This window comes from Corvus kubaryi, unplaced genomic scaffold (genome assembly GCF_017639235.1).
Source record: "Corvus kubaryi isolate FWS band 111438036 unplaced genomic scaffold, C.kubaryi_AGA036_p1.0 37266, whole genome shotgun sequence".
NCBI lineage: Eukaryota > Metazoa > Chordata > Aves > Passeriformes > Corvidae > Corvus > Corvus kubaryi.
In genome coordinates this window covers 6,554,945-6,575,157 of record NW_024581081.1, presented here as the reverse complement: position 1 = coordinate 6,575,157, position 20,213 = coordinate 6,554,945, and the positions used below count along the sequence as shown (strand labels likewise).

Below are 20,213 nucleotides of genomic sequence, written 5' to 3'. Positions count from 1 at the left end.
CACTGTTCATCTGTCCTCTTTTTCTGAGTATCTCCTGACAGCCACTGGCTGGTACCATGCAGTAGCTGGTGCCCTGTGCATCGTGCAGGAGGCACATGAAGTAAAAAGTTTTGCAGGGGAAGGAAGACCCAGTTATGCAACTGAGAACTGTGTTACATATGGACACACAAACTGCAAGATCCTGCTAGGATGTTTATTAACATTTGAGTGCTTAACTATGTCAACTTAAATCCTTTTGTGGTTTTTGTTATATAATTAAAATAGAAAGTGGTCTGTGCAAGTATACTTATTTCTGAACTAGGTAGCTAATAGAGACTACAGTCCAAATTTTGCTGTACTTAATGGTATTCCTTCCATCCACTCATACTTTCCTCCCAATTCTGCCTTAAGATTCAGTCTGTCAATCAACTGCAGACTTTTTTTTTATAGTCTAGATTATTTCCTAGCTTCCTTCAAAGAGCACCAAAAACTCTCCACACAGTACATAGTAGTTTATAGCTTTGAAGCACATAATTAGTCCTTGTTTTTCCAACAATTCAGGAATGAGTTTTACATCTTTTAGCCTATGTACACATAACAGGATCTGCTTCTGAAGTCTCTTTACTCTTGTCACTTCTATATGCAAAATACTTCAGAGCAATGCAAGTAATAAAAAGCCCAATTTTGCTGTAGAAGTTAAGATGTTAATGGGAAACTTTGTCCTCTGCCCATCTCATTCTTATTTCCACCCCCTACCCTTTCCCCCTCCCTCCTCCCCTTCCCTTTTGGTTGCTGTTTGCTCTACTTCAGGACCAGAACTCCAGCTGCTCTAAATCTAAACACTGCTCAGGACATATGGCAACAAACAGCAAAATGAGTTCCAGTGAGCACTGGTGGGCCACATCCTTCCTAGGTATTCACACAGGCCTTCAGCCAAAATAGTCATTTCAATGAAACCCTTGGGCTAAAATCTACAGAAGCGAGCAAAACCACTCAAAACAACTAGACAGGTTACTACTGCAGGTTGAAGAATACCATGTGTTTGGTCTGGTGTGCGGTATTGGCTCAACAGAGCGGAAGGAGGTCTCTCTAGAGACTTGCATAGCACAAAGCATCAGCAACACAACCATCTTCCATACATTTTTCTTCAACATGCCCAATCCTCGTCTGGGATTGTTAAGCTGCGTCACACTTCTGACAAGCAGCCACCAGAAGAGCAGCAGTGCCATTCAACTCCAAGTGTACAGAGGGGTTTCTGGTACTCCCAGCACTGAGCTGCAGCACATGTCAGAAAGGTTAAACACTTTCCTGGTGAAAGGCTTTTTGTAGTTTACTATCATCTAAATACACAATAAAATAAAAAGGCAACTGTGAGTTGTTGTCTGAACTCTTATTAGATTGTTCAGATCTTCTCAAGAGAATTTTCTCACGAAAATCCAGAAGGGCTAAGGGAAGCTGAAGGGAATTATCATTTAATACCCACAGCCTGTCTAGAAGACATTTGCTTGAAAGAGGCATTTTAAAAGATCAAACCACAAAGTAAAGGTCATATAGCGCTACAGAATGAGGCGTTCTGGTGTCTAGTATCAACCTCAGGGAGTACCTAGATTCTCCACATACATTTTAGCTGACCTACAAAGCTGTATCAATATTCCACTCTGTGACGCGTCACATCAGCTCTGTGGAAAGCAAGCAGGGGGACATCAAAACAGCACCAAGTGAGCGAGACCACCAGATTCAGCCTCCCAAGTGCCAAGCGGGGTCTGGCTCAAGCAGTGCAGGGGAAGCTGCTGCCCTCTTCTTCTCATACAAGTCAGAACAAACTTCCCAGAAAGGGACCAAACAATTTTTATTTTTCTTTTTAAACTAAATGCTTTTAATAGAAAACAAAATACAAAATAACTCTTTCCAGAAAGCAGAAATATTTAATCTCTCCAAATGACAAACTAGAACGTGCTTTTTCCGCAGATCCTTGTAAATGCTGATGATTTATCTCACAAAGTGTTCATGAAACCGGTATTGCAACATTTGAGAAAAATCCAACACTGGCAGAGCTGCCTCTGTGTACACACAATAATTTAGTAATACTATTTTTTTCCCATGTCACTTTGTGTGTCTCTTCTCATCCCCCTCTCCCTAGACTGCCAACTTCCATTTACGGAAATATTTCTGTGAGGTGCAGTGGTGGGTTGACATGCCCTGTTTCCATCAGGAGTCCTAACTTAGCCGCTTCTGTTCTATGGTGCCCTCCCCCCAGATAGGGCAAGTCGCTCATTACCCTAAAGCCACCAATCTGTCCCCACTGTCCTCCCATCCTCAAAACACAGTGCAACCAGAGTCAGAAAATTTCCTAATTAATGGAACATAAATACACATAATCACAGCTAGTACCAGGAACCAAACCCAAACAACAATGCAGAGATGGGCCCCAACTGAGGTCAGATTTCCATCCCCTTACTAAAAAAGAACAAGGGTATTTTCTACTTATTTAGCCCAAAATATTCCAGAAGTGCTATAGGGAGCTGAAATATTTAGGACCACTATCACTGTAGGAAATATGCAATGTTCTTTTAATAAAAGGGTCTTAAAAATGCTGGTCCTCTGCAATACCAGGAAAACAAAAGCAAAACAAAACAAAAACCACTGAGCCAGTAGTTCTCCACACACTCAAGCCGAATTAACAGTAGGTAAGATGTGCCCATCAATCAATGAAGGATATCTAAGTGCAGGTCAGCAGCTTATCTGGTTGGCAGTTTCACTTATCTGGGCCAGGCTTTCAGTTTCCCCAAGCTACTGGATTTACTCCCCTTTTTCCCATTCCTACAAGTACAAAATTAGAATGTATATGTATTTTCATCACTCCTCCTTTTTTTCCTTATTCTGTTCAACAGTACAGGCATTTTTGTGACATCTTAAAGCATTTGCATCACTCTGAACATGCCTTTCAAGGGGGCAGAGGAAGAAAAGTGTTTCACAGTCAGTAATCTCAGCTTGCAATGGACTCTGGCATTCAAGACACCCACCCACTTCCCTAAGACAAAAAGCAAAATTAATGTTCCTGATTTTCTTGTGCAATTCCAGTCACTAGAAGAAGATTACAGGCCATAAACTGTACGCTCAGTACATTATTCATCTGTCCGGTATATACACCAACCAGTTCACTGGAAGACCCATCCGCAGGGGCGTTGCAGTAAGTGTTCCGAATGTCCCAGACCCGAACTGAATTGTCCATTGACGCTGAAGCAATTAAACTACTGTCAGGGCTAAAAGTAAGGCTGGTTATGTTGTCCGTGTGCCCCCTCAGTTCTTTGTAAAGAGTTCCGGATGCCAAGTCCCACAGCTTCAGCCGCTGGTCTTCACCTGCTGATGCCAGGTACTTCCCGTTGGGAGAAAACGCGAGCGCCAGCACAGGGCCCCGGTGGCCAGTGAAAAGCCGCACGGAGTTGCCCTGCTGAGTGCTCCACAGGCGCACGGTTTTGTCTGTGGAGCCCGTTGCTAAGTAGTTGGAATTGGGGTGGAACTTGACACAGTCCACGTCTGCCAAATGGCCTGCATATATTCGCAGCGGGTACGTCCGATCAAACGACCAGAGCCTTGCAGTGCGATCGTGGGAACCGCTGGCAAAATACAGGCTGCAGGGGCTAATATCCAAATCCCAGACAGGATAGGCATGTCCTTGGTACAACACAGTGTTTGTAAAACTTCTGAGGTCCCAGTATCTGATGGACATATCCTCAGAACAAGATAAGAGTCCTGAACTGTCTGAAAGAAACCTCGTGCTATACACAGGTCCACAGTGTCCTCTCAGGATCTTCATTTCTGTGCCTGCATTGTCATCCTCTTCCTCCTGGTCATGAAGAAGAGAAAGAAACAAGGAAGGAAGCATGTTTATCCATTCAACAAATACAAGAATCTCCACAAGGAAAATGGGAGGTTGTTAATACAGAAGGACTTAGATTATTTACTTTAGATGTGGCACATTTTGTACAACTCTGAGACATAAACATTGCTGGTGCATTTGCTCTAAGTGAATACGGAAAGAAATGGTGAGATAAGACTTTCTATAAAGGTATTATCACTATTTTTGGTAGCCTTATGCTCAATCCAGAAGGCATCTTAACCTGAGACTGCAGGCAAAGAGGGGAAAAAATATTTAATGACATTTTTCCTTTTGCTAAAAAAATATGCATAGCCCCTATCCACACTGTACTAAAAACACTTGGCTAAGATGTTGAAAACAGATCTTGGCATCTACTCTTTTCGTGTGGTCATTGTTGGAAGTGAATCTCACAGTAGAGGGAAACAATCACAGATGTCTAAAATAAAAGGCAGATGGAAAGACAAAGCGTATTTGACAAGCTGTCTGCTTAACATTCTTTCTTAACCCCACACATAAACACAAACCCAGCAAGGCTCTAACATCTATTTCTCCCTGCAAGCTCCATCAGGATGCTTTCACATCCTCACCCTTCAAGAACAGCAACTGTACGCAGCTTATTTAGGTCAATGTATCTATTTTGGCATAGGAGAAGATGAATAATCACAAAAATGATGGAACTGGAAACCTTTCAATCCTGTTATTCTCCAATTCAAGTACCAGGGCAGATAGTCAACAAGTAAAGGCTTTTGTGTTTAAAGACTATTCAGTGAGCTGTGCTAAAGCAATCTCCCAATGGAAGGTAAGAGTCTCTAAAAGCCTACTCAGGTAGCAGCCCTTGACACTTGAAATACAGACTGCACAGATTTCAACAGATCTCAGAAGTGTCCTTGCCTGACAAGATGGGGTCTCACTGACAGTGCAAGATAACCCTGTCTTGGGGTGCACTTGTGTAGTAACTTGAGACCACCTTTCCTCAGGGCTGTCAGGCAGACACTCTTCCTCAGTACTGAATCAGTAACACCCATTCAGCACATCAAATTCAACACAACATCCTTTTGTTTGTGAGCAGCTCCTTTAACATTTATCATCTTGAACTGGCCCATTTCCTGCAGAAGGAGCACTTCCTGCCTGGAGAGGAAACCCAATTCCCCAGGGCTGCTGGACTGTTGCCAATCAGCAGAAGTCAGACCAGCAGAAGTTGGTGTGTTGAAAGCAGCTCTGTATCTTCCACCCCCCTGACCTCAGGACCCACAGACAGTTTGGCTTCAGACTTAGCAATAGCCCTGAAAGTGCTTCTCCTCCAGTAGTTTCAAATTCACGCTGGAGGTGAGCAAACTCTGACTTGGCTATCTCCTTGCCTTTCTCCATCTCAACAGCATGTTATGTGGTAGGCAGCCAGCCATACTTAGCAGTGCTGCGTCTCTTCAGAGTAGTCAGTGCCCATGGGAGCTTTATGATGCGGCTGGAAGCCAACTTCATCTCTGCTATGGAGGTGAGGCAGAGAGAAACTGCAGGCTCTGGCATGCAAAACCCCATTCTTATTCAAATTGCTTTTCTACCTCAGACAGAGCATGGCTTACTGGAATCCACAGCATCTCTAGGCTGTGTTACCACATTAAAGGGGAATGGCTGATACCTGCAGCATTTTATGCTATTTAATTATGACCATAAGATTCCTGACAAGTTACCAGTGGAAGCCCCTTCAAGCTACCTGTATTGTACTACAGTTTCTGCAAATTTTGCAAGTCCAGGTACTCAACTTCATGCATTCAAATACAAAGCTACATGGGCTGTCTGCAAGGACCTCCTCTGCCTTCCTTGTTTTACAGTACCAGCAGATTTGACAACGCCTTCTGCAGCATTGAAACCTACACTCCCATATGGTCACAGGGAGCAAATCTTATCTTCGACTTGTTTGACACCCATTTAGCACAACTGCATGCTCCTCTCATAGCTTACTGAAAACAGCGTATCTGTAATGCTTCTGAGTCACTACATTTTTCAGTTTCCTCCCTAGCCAAGTTAGTCTGCTGACCAGATTAAGGAGGCAGCTGCAAGTGCAGCCACCAAGCCTCAAAAAGCAACAATGATAGTCTCAAAGAAAAACAAAACAAAGTCTCACATCTTTTTTTTTTTTCTAACCAGTAACAGGTTTTCCTGGTTGTCATCATCTCTCTCATCCTGCAGTGCTCTTAAGATGTCAAAAGGGAAGATCTCTTTGCCTACAGTAGAGATTCCCTAGCAGGGAATGATGAGGAAGGATGGCTCTCTTTGCAGGACATTTCTTAGTGCTCCTTCCAGAATTCCCTCCCATCTGCCATCAAACAAGGTGTCAGCATCATCCTCACTCATTACCACTTGAAGGACCGCTGCCACTTAAAAGCAGAACCTTAGAAGCAGAGCTAAATGGGGTCAATACTTAGTCTTCACAGGATTTAAAGGCTGGCACTATTGTGGCTTGGAACAGAGCACTATTTTCTGATGTTAATTTATGGAGTACCAGCGATGAGCATGGCAAAATTGCAGAGACAGACAATACATCCGTTTGTACAGCTACAGAACTCCATTTTTATACTGGACCCAAAGTAAGAGAGACTATAAAGTGGCATTTGTGAGACACTACTATAAAGAAAACAGAATTACTGTATCCCAAAATAGTAAGCCTCTCTTATTTGCAATAAGCAAGGCTACACTAGTGAAGTACACTGCAGCATCACACTGAGCAAAATTCACTAAAACTAGACCTAGAAGATGATTTTGACCTTAGTGACACAAAGGCTTCACATGGACTAGGAAAAAGAAGTTGTTCTAACACATTTTCTAAGTCTCAATCTCATATATATATATATATATATATATATATATATATATACACTCACACACCCCCTCACAAGAAGAATAAACTCAACAGAGTAGCTTTAGTGCCACCCTGAACAACAGCAACTGAAACTAGCATGATTTTAGACCTTTATAACTTCATAAAAAGAAGGATGTTTCCCTGCAGAAAATCAAAAACCAGGCTGAAGACTACTTATTTAATGCATTGCTATTTAAATACATTATCCAAAACTAATTATACAATACAGAAATCAACCAAATCAAATGTTAACATCCTCACAAGTTATTCTACAGAACTCACAGAAGTAATGTCAAAGCATATTAAGAATTTTTTGTTCTTTGTCAAAGTTTTTATCAGCTTTATCCCTGTGAATTGCTACTGATCAGACTGCAGTGACAATCTGAAATACAGCCCCTGCTCACACTGAGCTGCAGCCCAGTCAAGGTAGTCTGTTTTGGTCTTGGTATCTTTGGCTTCCTCTCCCATGGCACCAAAGCAAGTGCTGGTCTGTTCCCACCTGCAACTCTGTGGGTATCTGTGTATTTCCACTTAGGGCTCCCAGATAAGTGAACTTATTTCCTTGTATTCAAGGGGCTTTCATTTGCATTTGGTAACCAACAGTGTGTTCAGACTGGTATTGGTATCCTCCTTCAACACTGAACTCCTGCTCAGGTCACTGTTTTGTCAGTGGTGGAAATTATTCAGGGCAATGAGGACTTTGATCTATGCTGGTTTTTGACCAGTTCTGGCTTTAGACCTGTGCACAAAAACTGCAGGGTACACAAAACATCAAATAGCCACCAAAGCCATTTGCATTCAAGATTCCATGGCTGTCTCCTAATACATGCACAACATGCAAGTCTATGACCACATGCCAGAGACACACTCCTGATAACCTGGCAATATCTCACTTTTCCACAGTCCAGAACCAAAGAAGGTGACCTGCTGATTTACTAAACAAATTCTCCTCTGTTGCAGGTTACTGACATTGGGCTTCCATGATGGGCAGTACAGAGTCACATGCCCTATGAACTCATGCAGTTTATAAAGAAATCAAGTCCATAGCTCCATTTTGGGCTAGTTTGACCCACTTACCTGCTCACTCTGCAAAAAGGGTTAACCTGGGAAGCAGTGACCATACTGCTGTGCTGTCTCACCTTGATGCCTGCCTCTTTTCTCAAGCTGTTTAACAAAGCAACCCCTAATCACAGATCCCTGAATACACCAAGCTCTCAGCACTTTTCCAAAATAAATAGAACCTTGCCACTAAGTATTTTTTAGAAGAAAAAACGATGTCTCTCCTGCTAAACAAGAACAAATCAGTTTGGGTTTTTTTAGGAGAAGAGTGATTAAACAATGAAAGAGTCACAAATTTTGATCTCTAACCAGATATAAGTTGCTACTTGGGCAGTTGTTGGGTGGAGAGGGGAGGAAGGGCGTGACTAGAAAGCAAAAAAAAAAAAAAAAGAAAAAAAAAAAAAAAAAAAAAACAAACCCAAAACCCAAAAAAAACCCCAAGAAAAATAAAGGTCATGTAGAAGATGCCATCTAGCCTTGCATGTGAACTGAAGGTACACACATCCCTGTCCTTGTCTCCACCACTCCAGAGTAGAAAGCCTCTGAAATTTCTACACTTCAGATTCCTTAAGAGACATTTTGCATAATTTTTCCATAACTCTTTACCTCTGGTAAATGAAGGTGATGTCTGAAATACAGTTTTGCATGTAGGCATCTGATCAGACTTCTTTAGCTGTTTCCTTACTTTGTCTGTATTTTCCTCTTCCTGTGTCTCTGCCCTTCTCTCCATCTCCACCCTTATGCCTGGTTATTCTGAGCTACTTTCCTTCTAGTTTTCATTTGGCACTGCGTTTTACGGCCCGTATCTCCTTGTTTCATCTTTCCATCCCGAAGAAGGCTCCATGTTCCTCAGGGAAGGGAGCCTACTCTAGTCACCTGCCCTTACTGGGCTGCCTGTTCAAGGCATCTGGCATCTGTTCAAGGACAGCTGAAGGAGGGGGGACCAGCACCTAGGACTAACAAACTATGACCCGAACACAAACTCATTGCACCTCAATGCAGCATTTACTACCACTGCAGGGAAGAACAAGGAGGAAAGCAGGTTATAAAATCTGACCATCAAGGCACACAGGTTGTCAAACAGCCTCACAGTTCCCCAAGACATTACTAGATCCTCAACAATTCATGTTCAAAACAGGTCAGCAGAAGGGGGAGAAAGGGAGAAAAAAAAGGGTATCCAGACCTCCTCATCCAGGATGTCACAAGCCAAACGGATGCGGGACACATCAACAAGGTGGGGCTCAGATTTCAATTTCCTGGAGCGCAGGCTCCACAGCTTCACACATGAATTATCGAACCCAGCAGCGAGCAGCTTGCTATTTGGTGAAATCTCTGCAGTGTTCAGCAACTGCTCCGTGTTATAGAAGGCATAGAAACAGATGGTGGTTAAGGAAGGGGGCCCGTCCTTGACACGTTTAATGCTGTCCTGCAGTAAATCCAGCGCTGCCTCATTCTGCAGAATGGAAGCCGGCATGTCGCTGGGCTCCAGGCCATTGCTCTCGTTGCGTGAAGAGCTCCCACCAGCATAGAGCTGGTAGTCAGTCCTCTTGGCAGGCTGCACATCCAGGTGAATGTGCAAGGTCAGGACTTTGCACAGGGCGTTGTTGTTGTCACTTTGGAGGTAGCGAAGAAGGTAGTTGTAGCTGTCCTCTTGAAGGCGAATGACGTACTTGTTGTCCAGAAAAGCCCGGAGCTTCAAGTTGGACAGGATATCTTGAATAGTCATGGTAGTCTGCAACTGTTCAATGATATCCTTCTGGCTGGCATTCTGCAAGAACATGCCATGGAAGCGGCTGTAAAAACTGTCCACTGTGCTTTTTAGGCCATTCTGGACCATGTTCAGATGGAGGTAGACGAAGAGGGGATATAGAAGAGGCATCACTTCATGGCTGTGCTGAGAATCTGAATCTATATAAAAAACAACAAAAAACTTGGAATGACTTCTCAATCCACTTTCTACTGGGAATAAAACAGAGCAAGGACAACTACTGAAAAAGCCTTGACAGCGACATGAGAGAGCAAGCAAAAGGAGACTTTTGTTGGCACATCTACGTGAACCTCTTTGTCACCTTAAGGAGGTACAGTACGTATTGCAGACCTGAAGAGAGATTGCCACATCAGTGAGGTACCTTGCCAAAATAAAATACAGCGATTTCAAAACCATTTTTAGGTGTGGGACAGCTAATAATATACCACCTCATAAAATACATGGTAGTTGAATTTTCCCCACTTATTTCAAAAGAAAAAGTATGCCCTTTGTTTATCGTGATAAATGAACTTCAAAATTATTCATTATATCTAAAATAGTATTTAAGTGTTTTAAGTCAAAATTGTTTACCTAGCTTGTCTAGGCCTGAGCTGTAGTGGCTTTTTTTCTCTCAGCATCAGTAAAATGTGCGTGTGGTGCTTTGGATGGAACTGATTTGTCTTCAGGGGAAAGGAAGCTACAGTTTCCAAAATGTACTGCAATATGCTGTGCTCTTGTTTTATTATTTCTGTGCCTGCTCATGTACATGCTTTTCTCTCTCTGCCAAGGCAAATCCCAGCAGTAATTCCTAGTACACAGTGTAACAAACCCCGATTAGGCTGTGCTGTACCTTGCAGAGGCTGATCTGTGCAACAGCTCCACCCCTCCTTCCCCAGCTTCTCTGGGGCTGTTTGCCAGCTGCAGGGAACTGTGAGGAGTGGAGCCCTGCAGAATACCATGGCAACAAACAGGGCCACAATGAGTTATTACCAGAGGACCAAATGGTCCAAATTACTGGAAAACAAATGGGCACTGCTGATCCTCAAAATGCAAAAGGCATTGCTGCTTTTCAACATTCTCTTCCCTCCTGCCACTCATCAATGCATAGTCCCTTTTCTCCTTTTCCATTAGGTTATTTTTCCTTTGTGCTGAGCACTCTTCCAGACTTTCCCTAGTCCATACTGTGCCTCTCTCTCATTTCTACAGGAGTAACTACAGAGTATGTGTGGTGTGCAGTGTATACATACTTTTTGAATACTTAAGCATCACTCTCCTTCCTCTCCCACTGAAACTGGGCCAAAGCCAGTGAAAACAGTGGTCTGAATGTAGTAAAAGCTCTAAGCAGTCAGCAGGTCTCCTTTTTCTCCAGGTGCACTAGTCCAAAAATGCAACAAGAAGAAGAACCTCACTTTGCAGTAGGGGACAAAAGGAAGAGAAGGGAAGTTGGCAGAAACATGAACAAAGAAAAATGTTCCCTAGGAACATACGAAGATGTTACAGGGCTGGGTCCACCTAGCCTGAAGAATAAAGGGGGTATTCAACTGCTTGCATTCAGTACCCAGCAAGATATTAGACTGGAAAAGGAGCCAGCCTCCTCTCAGAGGTGCTCAGGCAAGCTGTTGCAAGGAAAATTCTCACTGAATTGCAGCAGGGTCCCAGAGATGTACAGCAATCTCCAGAGTCTTTGATTTTCCAAACCTGACTGGAAAAGGCTATAAGCAACCTGATCAAACACCAATCTTGCCCCACTTTGAGCAGGTGGTTGAACAAGAGACTAATTAGTGAAGTTACTCCTGTCCTGTGTAAATATGCTGTTGTCTAGAATATCTACAAAGGCCAAATGCTTGAGCAAGAAAAGACAGTCAGCCATCTACAAAATTCAAAGCTATTCAGCACACAGACAACAACCAAAAAAAGAAAAATTAAACATTTCTATTTTAACTGAAATCTCAAAACTAGAAATCAAAAGATTGTTAGAGACATGATTTTGCATTTTATTATATGGCCCTTTACTCAGTGAAATAACAAAACCAAAACTCAGCTACTTCTTCCCTGCTTCCTGATATTTACCTGTCAGAAAATTGCGTAATCGTCCAAACTGTATTTCATATTGCTGTGGCTCTGCCAGGCAGGGAGCTGCAGACACAACGTTGGCACAACCAGACTCAGATTGGACTGTGAAATAGAAGAAGCAAAAATTACATGGGGATTTAAGGATTTCTACATGTGTGTCTGAAAACAAAGCTGCTCATAAAATCCAGAGTATGCAGCCACTCAGATGACATTTAATCTTTCAAACCATCCAGGTATAACGTAGTCCAAAGCATCTAAATGTGGCATTAACCACCTAGACAGATCATGAATGAGAAAATACACTGAGAGCCAAAACCCATCCTAAAAATCTCAGCAACTCACCTGCTCCACCCAGAACTCATTTTGAAGTTTTCAAACGCAACCTTAAGTTCCCAAGAAATTCAGAGTAACACCATCACAGACCCCTTAAAAGTTTTACAACTGTGGTTTTACAACTTTACACTCAGAAAAGATAAAGAAAGCAATACACAACTTTCCCCAAAATATAGTTTCTTTTTTGGTGAGTCCTACCAACCATCATAAACAAATCTACAGTCACACTACTTCAGATTCTCAAATTTCTCATCCCAGTCACTATAATTTACAATAAATTATAATCATTATAATTTACTAAGTCTCACAGAGGTGGTGGAGAAAGCACTGAATCTCTAAGCAAACATTTAGCAGTTTTTCACTAAAATGTGCCCTTCTCCCTGAGGATTTTAGGTTAAGGGGTAGCTGGCAACTGACCACAAACCCAGTTGTTACAGTCTTCTCAGACTGTGTCAAACTGTTTTTCAGAACCAGACTCTGGTAAAAGTGGTTCTGAACTGTTTAGAAAGGGAATTGGCTTCTCCTTCTATGGCACCAAACCTTTGCTTTTCTGCTAATGGCCTGGAATCCGCAGGGGACTTTGTGCAACTTTTCAGACACGCATCAACATACCCCAAGCACGTGGAAATACAAGTGATTAGAAACACACATTCTGCTGTTCTAAATAGAGCACAAGAGGGCAAGGAGTTTCACTATTTTCCTTTCCTATTATTTTTTTTCAATTTGTAACTCTTGTCACCTCCAAACCCCCTATTTTTATTACTTTCACTTCAATTTATTTAAGTCTCCCTTGCCCTGCATCACTTTCCATCCTCTGCCTTTCTACCGCTGATTCACTGGGGGGGCTTTTGGCTCATGCAGAGAGGCACCAGTCTGACAGCCCTGGAAGTCTATGAACAACATTATCAAATGTTCACACGCTAAAGAGAGATAGGCCAGCCTCCAGCTCATCTCAATGCCTCTAATTAGAAAGAGATCAGCACATGGTACACAGGCAGCCTGTCACTACTTCTTCCCCCACTCCTCTCTCTCTCTGGTAAGACAAAGGTCTACCTTCCTTCAGCTTATGTAAATACAGGAGGTAAGTTTGGCAAGCTGAATTCAGCTTTTGAAACAGAGAGATGGGCTGTGCTCATCATCCCTTCTTGGGGAAAAAAAGCCAAAACCAGATTCCAGCACCAATATGATATCATCTTAAATAAGTTTAGATATAAACAAATATAACTTGCTGAAAGGCACAGCTACACTGAGCTTTCTACAGCCTGGCTGCTTCAGAAACTCAGTAAGTTTCTCCAGTAAGAACTCCAGACTTACATACTGGTACTACTCAACAGCTGAAGTAAAAAGCTCTGCTATTTGGATGTAAAATTTAATATAATCAATATTCAGCATGAGAAAGTAAACTGCACATATACACATGTAGTAACTCAAGAATACTTAGTGACAGTTTCCAATGTCACCCATACAACTCATTGTAAAAGCAAAGAAATACAGAAATATGAGGGCCTGTCTCTTATGCTGTCACAGGATTACATATAACAGTCAACTCTTCACAGAGATCTGGTGGCCTCATTTCTGCAGGAATGGGAATGGCTTGCCACCTTGCTCATGCTATGCAAGCACAACTCAGTGGCCTGGGCTTTGTGAAATGTTTCCTCCATGCCACAACTTTCTCTGTATAAGCAACTTAATTCCAAAGGTGTACTTCTTGCTTCAGAAAGTGGAGTATCATTTTTGTCCACCTGTCCTGAAACAGTCTGACTGGGCAACCATTATGGCCTATTCTTTCTGCAGTGATGCTAGAGCTCATTCCCGTCCAGGAAATGGTAAATGAACCCTACATACCAGACAGTTGTGACAAATTCTAATTCTTTGCCTTCCCAAAACTTACGAGAACTGCAAAGAGGATCAAGAAGTCAACTGATTCCAAAATAACAGTAAAATTTCATGCACATTTTCCATCCGGTAGAAATAAAACACTTGCTATATCCTCGTACATTAATAAACCTACCACAGTTTCTTTTCTACCTTCCCCAGTGGTCATAAGAACATCTACTAGAAATATCTGCTGCTTCATATCCAGTAAGTGTGGCCAGCTATGCAACCTGATAGGAAATTCAAAGGAACTCGCTCCTAACTCAGGGATATGGACAGTACCCTCCTGGTCTTGTGTTTTGGCTACCAGCAGAATTGCTTCCAGCTAACAAATGCGGGGCTGCTGTAAATGTTGTATAACAGCAACTGATTCCTCTTTTACGTGACTGTGATGATGTACAATTTGACATTATTTCAGATAGTTGTATGTCATATGTGCTAACAGTGCTATGGGCAGAATTAGAAGAACCTGTTCCTTAGTCAGTCATTCTGTCCTCAGATATTATTCTTTCACAAGGAAGCTCTGTGCTGTATTTTACTGCAGATGTAATCAGACAGCATCCTAGATAATCTCATCTGGGCTCCCTCTCCCAGAGAAAAGGTTGGACCAGATCATCTTCCAAGATCTGCTCCAAGTCTCCCATTCACACAGGCTAGCTAATTTAAAAGTCAAACAAAAGCACTGAACAGAAAAAACAAGGTGAGCTTTTCTAAGGAAAAAGCAAAAACATCTCCAGAAAAACATGCTGATAATTTTCCCCAAAATAAAGCTATGCAGGCTTTACAATCTGCTCCGTTTTTATTCAGTTCACAAAACTGAGATGACTGCAGCAGAAAGTATTTTCAGCACCTGTTGTCAGATTAAGTAACAAGCTCGGGTTTGCTTTTCCAACACTCATTGATGGAACTGCAGCACGCTCATTGACAGCTCACTGCGAGCATGCTTGACAAGAAGTTGTAAGAAGCTGAACACATGAGAGCAGACCATTTTCAGTTCTAATGAAAACTGATGACTGAATTCTGAATCACCATCCACTAAACACGTGCACTGGCAAGAGGATACAGACTAATATGAAATTTAGTAATAACGTTTGATGGAAGATAGTAAAAAAGACAAAACCCAATCACACACTCATTCACACTCTTTACTGAAATATTTTTTTTCTGCATGAGGCCACATGCACGTGCAATGGCTTGTAACCCAGTCCATCTCCACTGCATAAGACACTTCGGTGACCTCCTCATACGGCTGGTATCACATGCTGAGCACATTCTGACCTTTCTACCCACTTCTCACATAAAATCTCCCATTGAAAAACAATTCAGTATTTTACTTTGGTTTCATTTTTTTACCATCTTCCCCAGTACTTTTTCAGGGATTGCAATAAACTTCTGATAGATAGGCTGAAAAAAGTGAGGAAATTAAAAGCACTAATAAGACATTAAGTTACTTCTAATAATGAAATATTGTCCAGTTTCCTCCAGGCCACTGAGGGAGTCCCCCTGGGCATACACCCACAAGTCACTCATCTTTGGATTGTTAACTATGGTAAAATACTCTAAAGGTGGAAAAAGCGGTTCCTGCATCCAGTCTTATCTAGCCACAAACACAGTTATACAGCTACTAATATTTTATCAAATCAAGTCGTATTACAAGTAACTAAGATCTCCACCATTCCACTTTGCCTGGGATACTGTCATAATCTAAGCAGTTTCATTAACAGAAAAAAATTTCTCCTTGCTTTTTTATCCAAAAGGTCAGCCCAGTATTTTCTATTACTTTTACAAGTGAATTTAATCTCTATAACGTCTGCATAACTTTCATCCTTCTAATACTTGTACACACTCAAGCAACAGCATAGTTTGTTAAAATAAAAGTAATAATTACAATGAAGACTGTCACAGACACAATATGGAAAGCAAGCAGTGTGGCAGGATTCAAACATCTCTAAGAAAGAAAAGAAAGTTTATTTCCCTGCATGCCTTGTCTCATCCACTGAAGGTTTTGGTTTTCTTCCCCCAAGTGACAGAGAAGGCTTTTCACAACTACAAAGCTGACTAGGCCAGAAAAAGACACAGCCTTAATTTCACATGATATAACTGCTGGAGCACAAAGGTACAACAGAATTCCTTCTACTTCCTTCCTCATCTAGGTTGTTCTCACCTCCATTCCAAAGCCCCACTACTCACCAGACTTCATGTTATTTGGGATAAAACGTATGTATTTTCCACTACCCTGACATGGTGTTTCAGCCTGATGTTCCACTGAATGTCACCTTGTTACACTTTCACCCACATTTTCATTCTTCAGAAGTTCGTAATTCATGCCAACTTAACAGTGAGAGATTTATTTCAAAAGAAGAAACGTCCATGTGTGCAGACAAATTCATATAGCTGCCAACATACATGCTTACAACTCTGCCAAGAAGCAGTCATGGAAAATACAACAGGATTACCTGTGAGATTAGCTGCCATCTCTTCAGCAGTCTGACACAGCCTCAGCCCTTGTTTTAGGGGACCTTCCGAGTCCACATACTGACGGCGCTTGAGGTAGCAGGACACTGCCATCTGAATCTGTTCTGTGCGTACGCGTTTCATGACCTCAAAAGAAAAGAAAGAGGTGATAAGGCTCTTACAGGGTAAGCTAAGATCAACTTACACTGCAGCTGCAATAATGCCAATAGAAATCAAACAGCTCCATATTTTTGTTGCTGAAGTATGAAACAGAACCTTCAGGGATTTGCCTCTTGGTGGTATGGCCTAACTAGACATTTTGTAGACCCCTGAAGATATTTTGCTGCCTAATTCTACTAATTTTACAGAGGAATCAAAACTAGTTTTGAGGATTCTGGACTAAAAGTGCAATGGTGAGCTGAAGCATTTTTGTTAAGAACAGCTCATAAAAAGGGAATGTCTCTCCTCCTTGTCTTTTTACAGCAGCAGTTTGAGTAATCTTCAGTCATTTTCTGGTTCCTCTGCTTGACCAACCAACAAAATAAAACTCCAGAAGATTCAGTGGAATGAGAAATTAACATACAAAGAAGGAAATTTTGGAAACATAGTGCTTTATATAGCAAATCTATATGGGGAGTCCAAGAAGCAGTAGCTTATTGGCTGAACTTAAAGGCTAGAGCCAGACTTCTGGCACTTCACTCAGATAGGTCCCCAAGAAAAAAAGAAGGAAATTAAAAGCAGAGCCTTCTGTCTTTGTCACCTGCCTCGATCTATCCAGGCTTCCCTCCTACAAAAGTTTGAAACAAAAATAATCCTTTGAAGGTTTTTTAATATACATTTAGGAAGCCATCCTCACAAATACCACTTGGTAGTACCTCAAAAACAGAATGAGCCCAAGGCTACCCTTTAGCTCCTGGCTTGTAATAGAGGAACCTCAGTAAGATGAATGCAATAGCTCCCTTGCTATTTGGAGAGTCACTGACTGCACCAACCCTTCACAATAGCCATCAATTTTACACAAAATTTAGATAACCTAAAAGCCTTTAAATAAAGCCACAGGGGTTTTTCTTCCTATAACAATACTAGGTAAAGCCTGCCTCGAGACAGTTCAACACCTTACAGCTCCACTACCAATGACATGAATGTTTCCTGAGTGTTAGTGCTTCCTGGTTTGAGCAGCTAAATCTAATGAAACACAACTTCTCAGAGAGACAAGGATGCTCTTCCTCCCCTTGTAAGAACCATTATTTCTACTGTAAGGACAGCTTTAAAAATATTGTAACAAATAAGTCTTTTCTAATACCCATGTACACTTTAGTGCTTATTCCACTTGTTAGAACAATAACCCTTCTGTGAAGTTAGGTACAAGTGGATGAGGATGCAAGGTTTCAGCAAGAGTTCACTTTCAACAGATATGTGGAACTGCAAACCCACATGCTTGGGTGAAACCTTAGAAAGATTCCCACTTGCTACCACAGGTTAAGTAACTTTTGAGGGTAGGGAAGGGGCATCAACAGGTGGGAGTTTTCAAAGCATTTCCAGATTTCAACCACACCTTTTTTCACTCCAAAAGCAAACTTCCTTTTCATCTTCCCTGCAATTAAAGAAATTATATCTAATACTTACACTGTCTCAAATGTAACACTTCTGCTGCACAAAACTGTAGGAAAAACAGAACTCTGATGAAGACAACAAAGAAGAGTGGACACAAGGATGGATCAGCAACTTAGCACCCTCCTAAAAACACTCTTAAGTAAGCTTCACAATGTATGGTTACCATTCTGCATTTCAGCCAGCAGCATGGACTCATGTGCAAGTGATTGCCCAGGTCCACAGGCATTTACGCAATCTTGCTCCCCTCTATATTCCCCCCTGCAGTCACAGTAGGGGATGTTACCAGCAGTATCTCAAGGAGATTTTTTTTCCCTGCTGCCAGGTAACACAACAGGAACTACCTTAAGGGAATACGTCTTCACCAAGAAACACCCATTGGCATCAGACACACTGTCACCCATACTCTAATTTCAGCTCTTTGCTTCTTCCTTCACTTTTGCCTTTATACTTAACACTCAGCATTACAAAGAATAGCGTCACCAAGGCAGGAAAAGCATTCACAAAAACTGCAAGAGCAAAACCAACATTCCTACAAATGTTCTTTATTGAGCCCTTAATCAAAATTAGAGTATATCATAAAATAAACATAAGGATGGCCTGCCAAAATGCCTTCAGCTGGGTTCAAACTAAGCCAATGCACAACAGGTCAATGATGCAGAATTTAAAGGTATAAAAGGACAAGCCTGCCGTTTTTAACTTTCAATCAATTTTAAGACTCTAGCTTTTATAACTGAAGATTAACTCCAAAAGATGAAACAAACCGGAAGCATATAGTTCCCTGTCCATGAAATGCATAAAGCTTGAAACAATTGTTCAGAAGTCCCAGCTGTTTCATTCTTCTCAAACAGCGAAAGAGAACAATAAATACTAATGCCATTAACTAATTTTACTGATAAGCAAAATACACAAGGAAAGAGAGAGGAAAGATCACGTTGTGAGTTTGCAGAGCTACAGTGCAGCATCTTCTGCAGTGCTGCAAACTGGAGCACTGAAAAAAGGTTAAAGTAATTTTTTTTAAGGATCAAAGCCACTTTAAAAAAAAGACAGAGCAGAGGCTAATAACACATTGCAAGTTCCTCCTTCCTAGAAAAGCTAGAAATTAGTTGTGAACTAAGCAATGGGCCAAGAAAATTAATTTCCCACCTATGCTACATTTCAGGTACAGGTTTAGGCAGATTCCACAGCCTTGAAATAATCCCAGTACAGACATACTAAAAAGAGCTTAAAAACTAGCACTGGAAACACTGCTTTTAAAGACTCTGTATTCTGGTTCTGACACTGGGAAAGCAGTCTCTTCCTTGCAACAGACTGAGGAAAGACCTGTGAGCATCAGAGAACTAAGAACAAGCAATCTTAAAAACCACCCAAACCAATAAAAGCATAAAACAGAAGCATCTTTTGAATATTCTCTAATAAGAACTCCATCTCAGGCCTCAGTTGTGGACAGCAAAAAACTAATCTTTTATCCTTTATCACTACAGGTGAAATTTGGGGCCTACCAACAATAATAGCTCCCAATTTTTCATTTTGTGACATTAGGATAATCTGAGATTTACAAAACTTCAGAAAAAACGAGATGAGGATAAACTGATATGAAGATAACCATGAACTCAGAGCCAAGGGATATCACATATGCAGCATCTGCAATTCACAAAAACAGGCAAGTAAACATGACAAGCTGACTTGGAGACCTAGAGAGCATGGTGGTGGTACAAAAATAGGAAAATAGGATAGCAGGAACTACGGAGAAGGCTTTTGCCTGAGCAGTGGCATTCACGTGAAGAGGCAGAGAGGGAACAGCTGTGATTTTAAAACAGCATGAATCCATTTGCATTTGGACCTAGATCTGGCTCACCATCCACGAATGACGCTTTGCCAATTCCACATTGTTTCCCCCCCGACCCCCCCGCCGCCCCAAGGCGGTGCCAAACAGTGCTTCACCGATGTCCTCTGCGGGACTTGCGGGACACGCTTTCCTCCAGCCCACTTCACACCACCTCGGCCCCAGCTCCACCACCCAGCCCTTCCGGGGCCGAACGGAGCCGCGGCACCAGGCTCTGCTCGCGTCTGGGCCCTGCCGGGGGTCACCGGGGCCGGGAGTCCTGCGGGCCCCCACGCCCGTCCCGCTGCTGCTCCGCGGGCCGAAGGGCGCTCGCTGAAGGGACGCGAAAGTGAAAGCCTTCTCCTGTCAATATTTGAAAAAAAAAAAAAAAAGAAAGGAAAAAAAAAAAAAAAGAAAAAGAAAAGAAAAAGGAGGAAAAAAAGAAAAGGGAAGAGAGATGGCGCGATAAGGAGACGCTCATTAAACCCACGCACTTTCCAAGGGAAAGAAGGATATCACG

General features: G+C 42.0%; 1 protein-coding gene across 2 annotated transcripts; it reads right to left on the bottom strand.

Annotated features, from left to right (window-relative positions):
- Positions 1 to 1,882: 1,882 nt before the first annotated feature.
- TAF5L (TATA-box binding protein associated factor 5 like) lies at positions 1,883 to 20,207 on the bottom strand. 2 transcript variants are annotated; one of them, XM_042025233.1, is made up of 5 exons: positions 20,188 to 20,207; positions 16,260 to 16,404; positions 11,593 to 11,697; positions 8,959 to 9,683; positions 1,883 to 3,826 (listed from the first exon to the last, which is right to left on the bottom strand). In XM_042025233.1, the coding sequence occupies exons 2-5, from the start codon at positions 16,399 to 16,401 to the stop codon at positions 3,029 to 3,031; spliced, it is 1,770 nt and encodes a 589-aa protein (XP_041881167.1). In that variant the 5' UTR covers positions 16,402 to 16,404; positions 20,188 to 20,207; the 3' UTR covers positions 1,883 to 3,028. The 2 variants fall into 2 exon arrangements, with proteins under 2 accessions (XP_041881167.1, XP_041881166.1); XM_042025232.1 differs by lacking the exon at positions 20,188 to 20,207 and adding an exon at positions 19,813 to 20,132.
- Between the last annotated feature and the right edge of the window lie 6 nt (positions 20,208 to 20,213).

Bases quoted from the DNA above. Each gene is read 5' to 3' on its own strand.
- TAF5L (XM_042025233.1), bottom strand. From the start codon at position 16,401: ATGAAACGCGTACGCACAGAACAGATTCAGATGGCAGTGTCCTGCTAC. The intron at 11,698-16,259 runs GTAATCCTGTTG...TCTATTTCACAG, and splicing joins GATGGCAGCTAATCTCACAG to TCCAATCTGAGTCTGGTTGT. The intron at 3,827-8,958 runs GTCTGGATACCC...CTTCATGACCAG, and splicing joins GTGACATCCTGGATGAGGAG to GAGGAAGAGGATGACAATGC.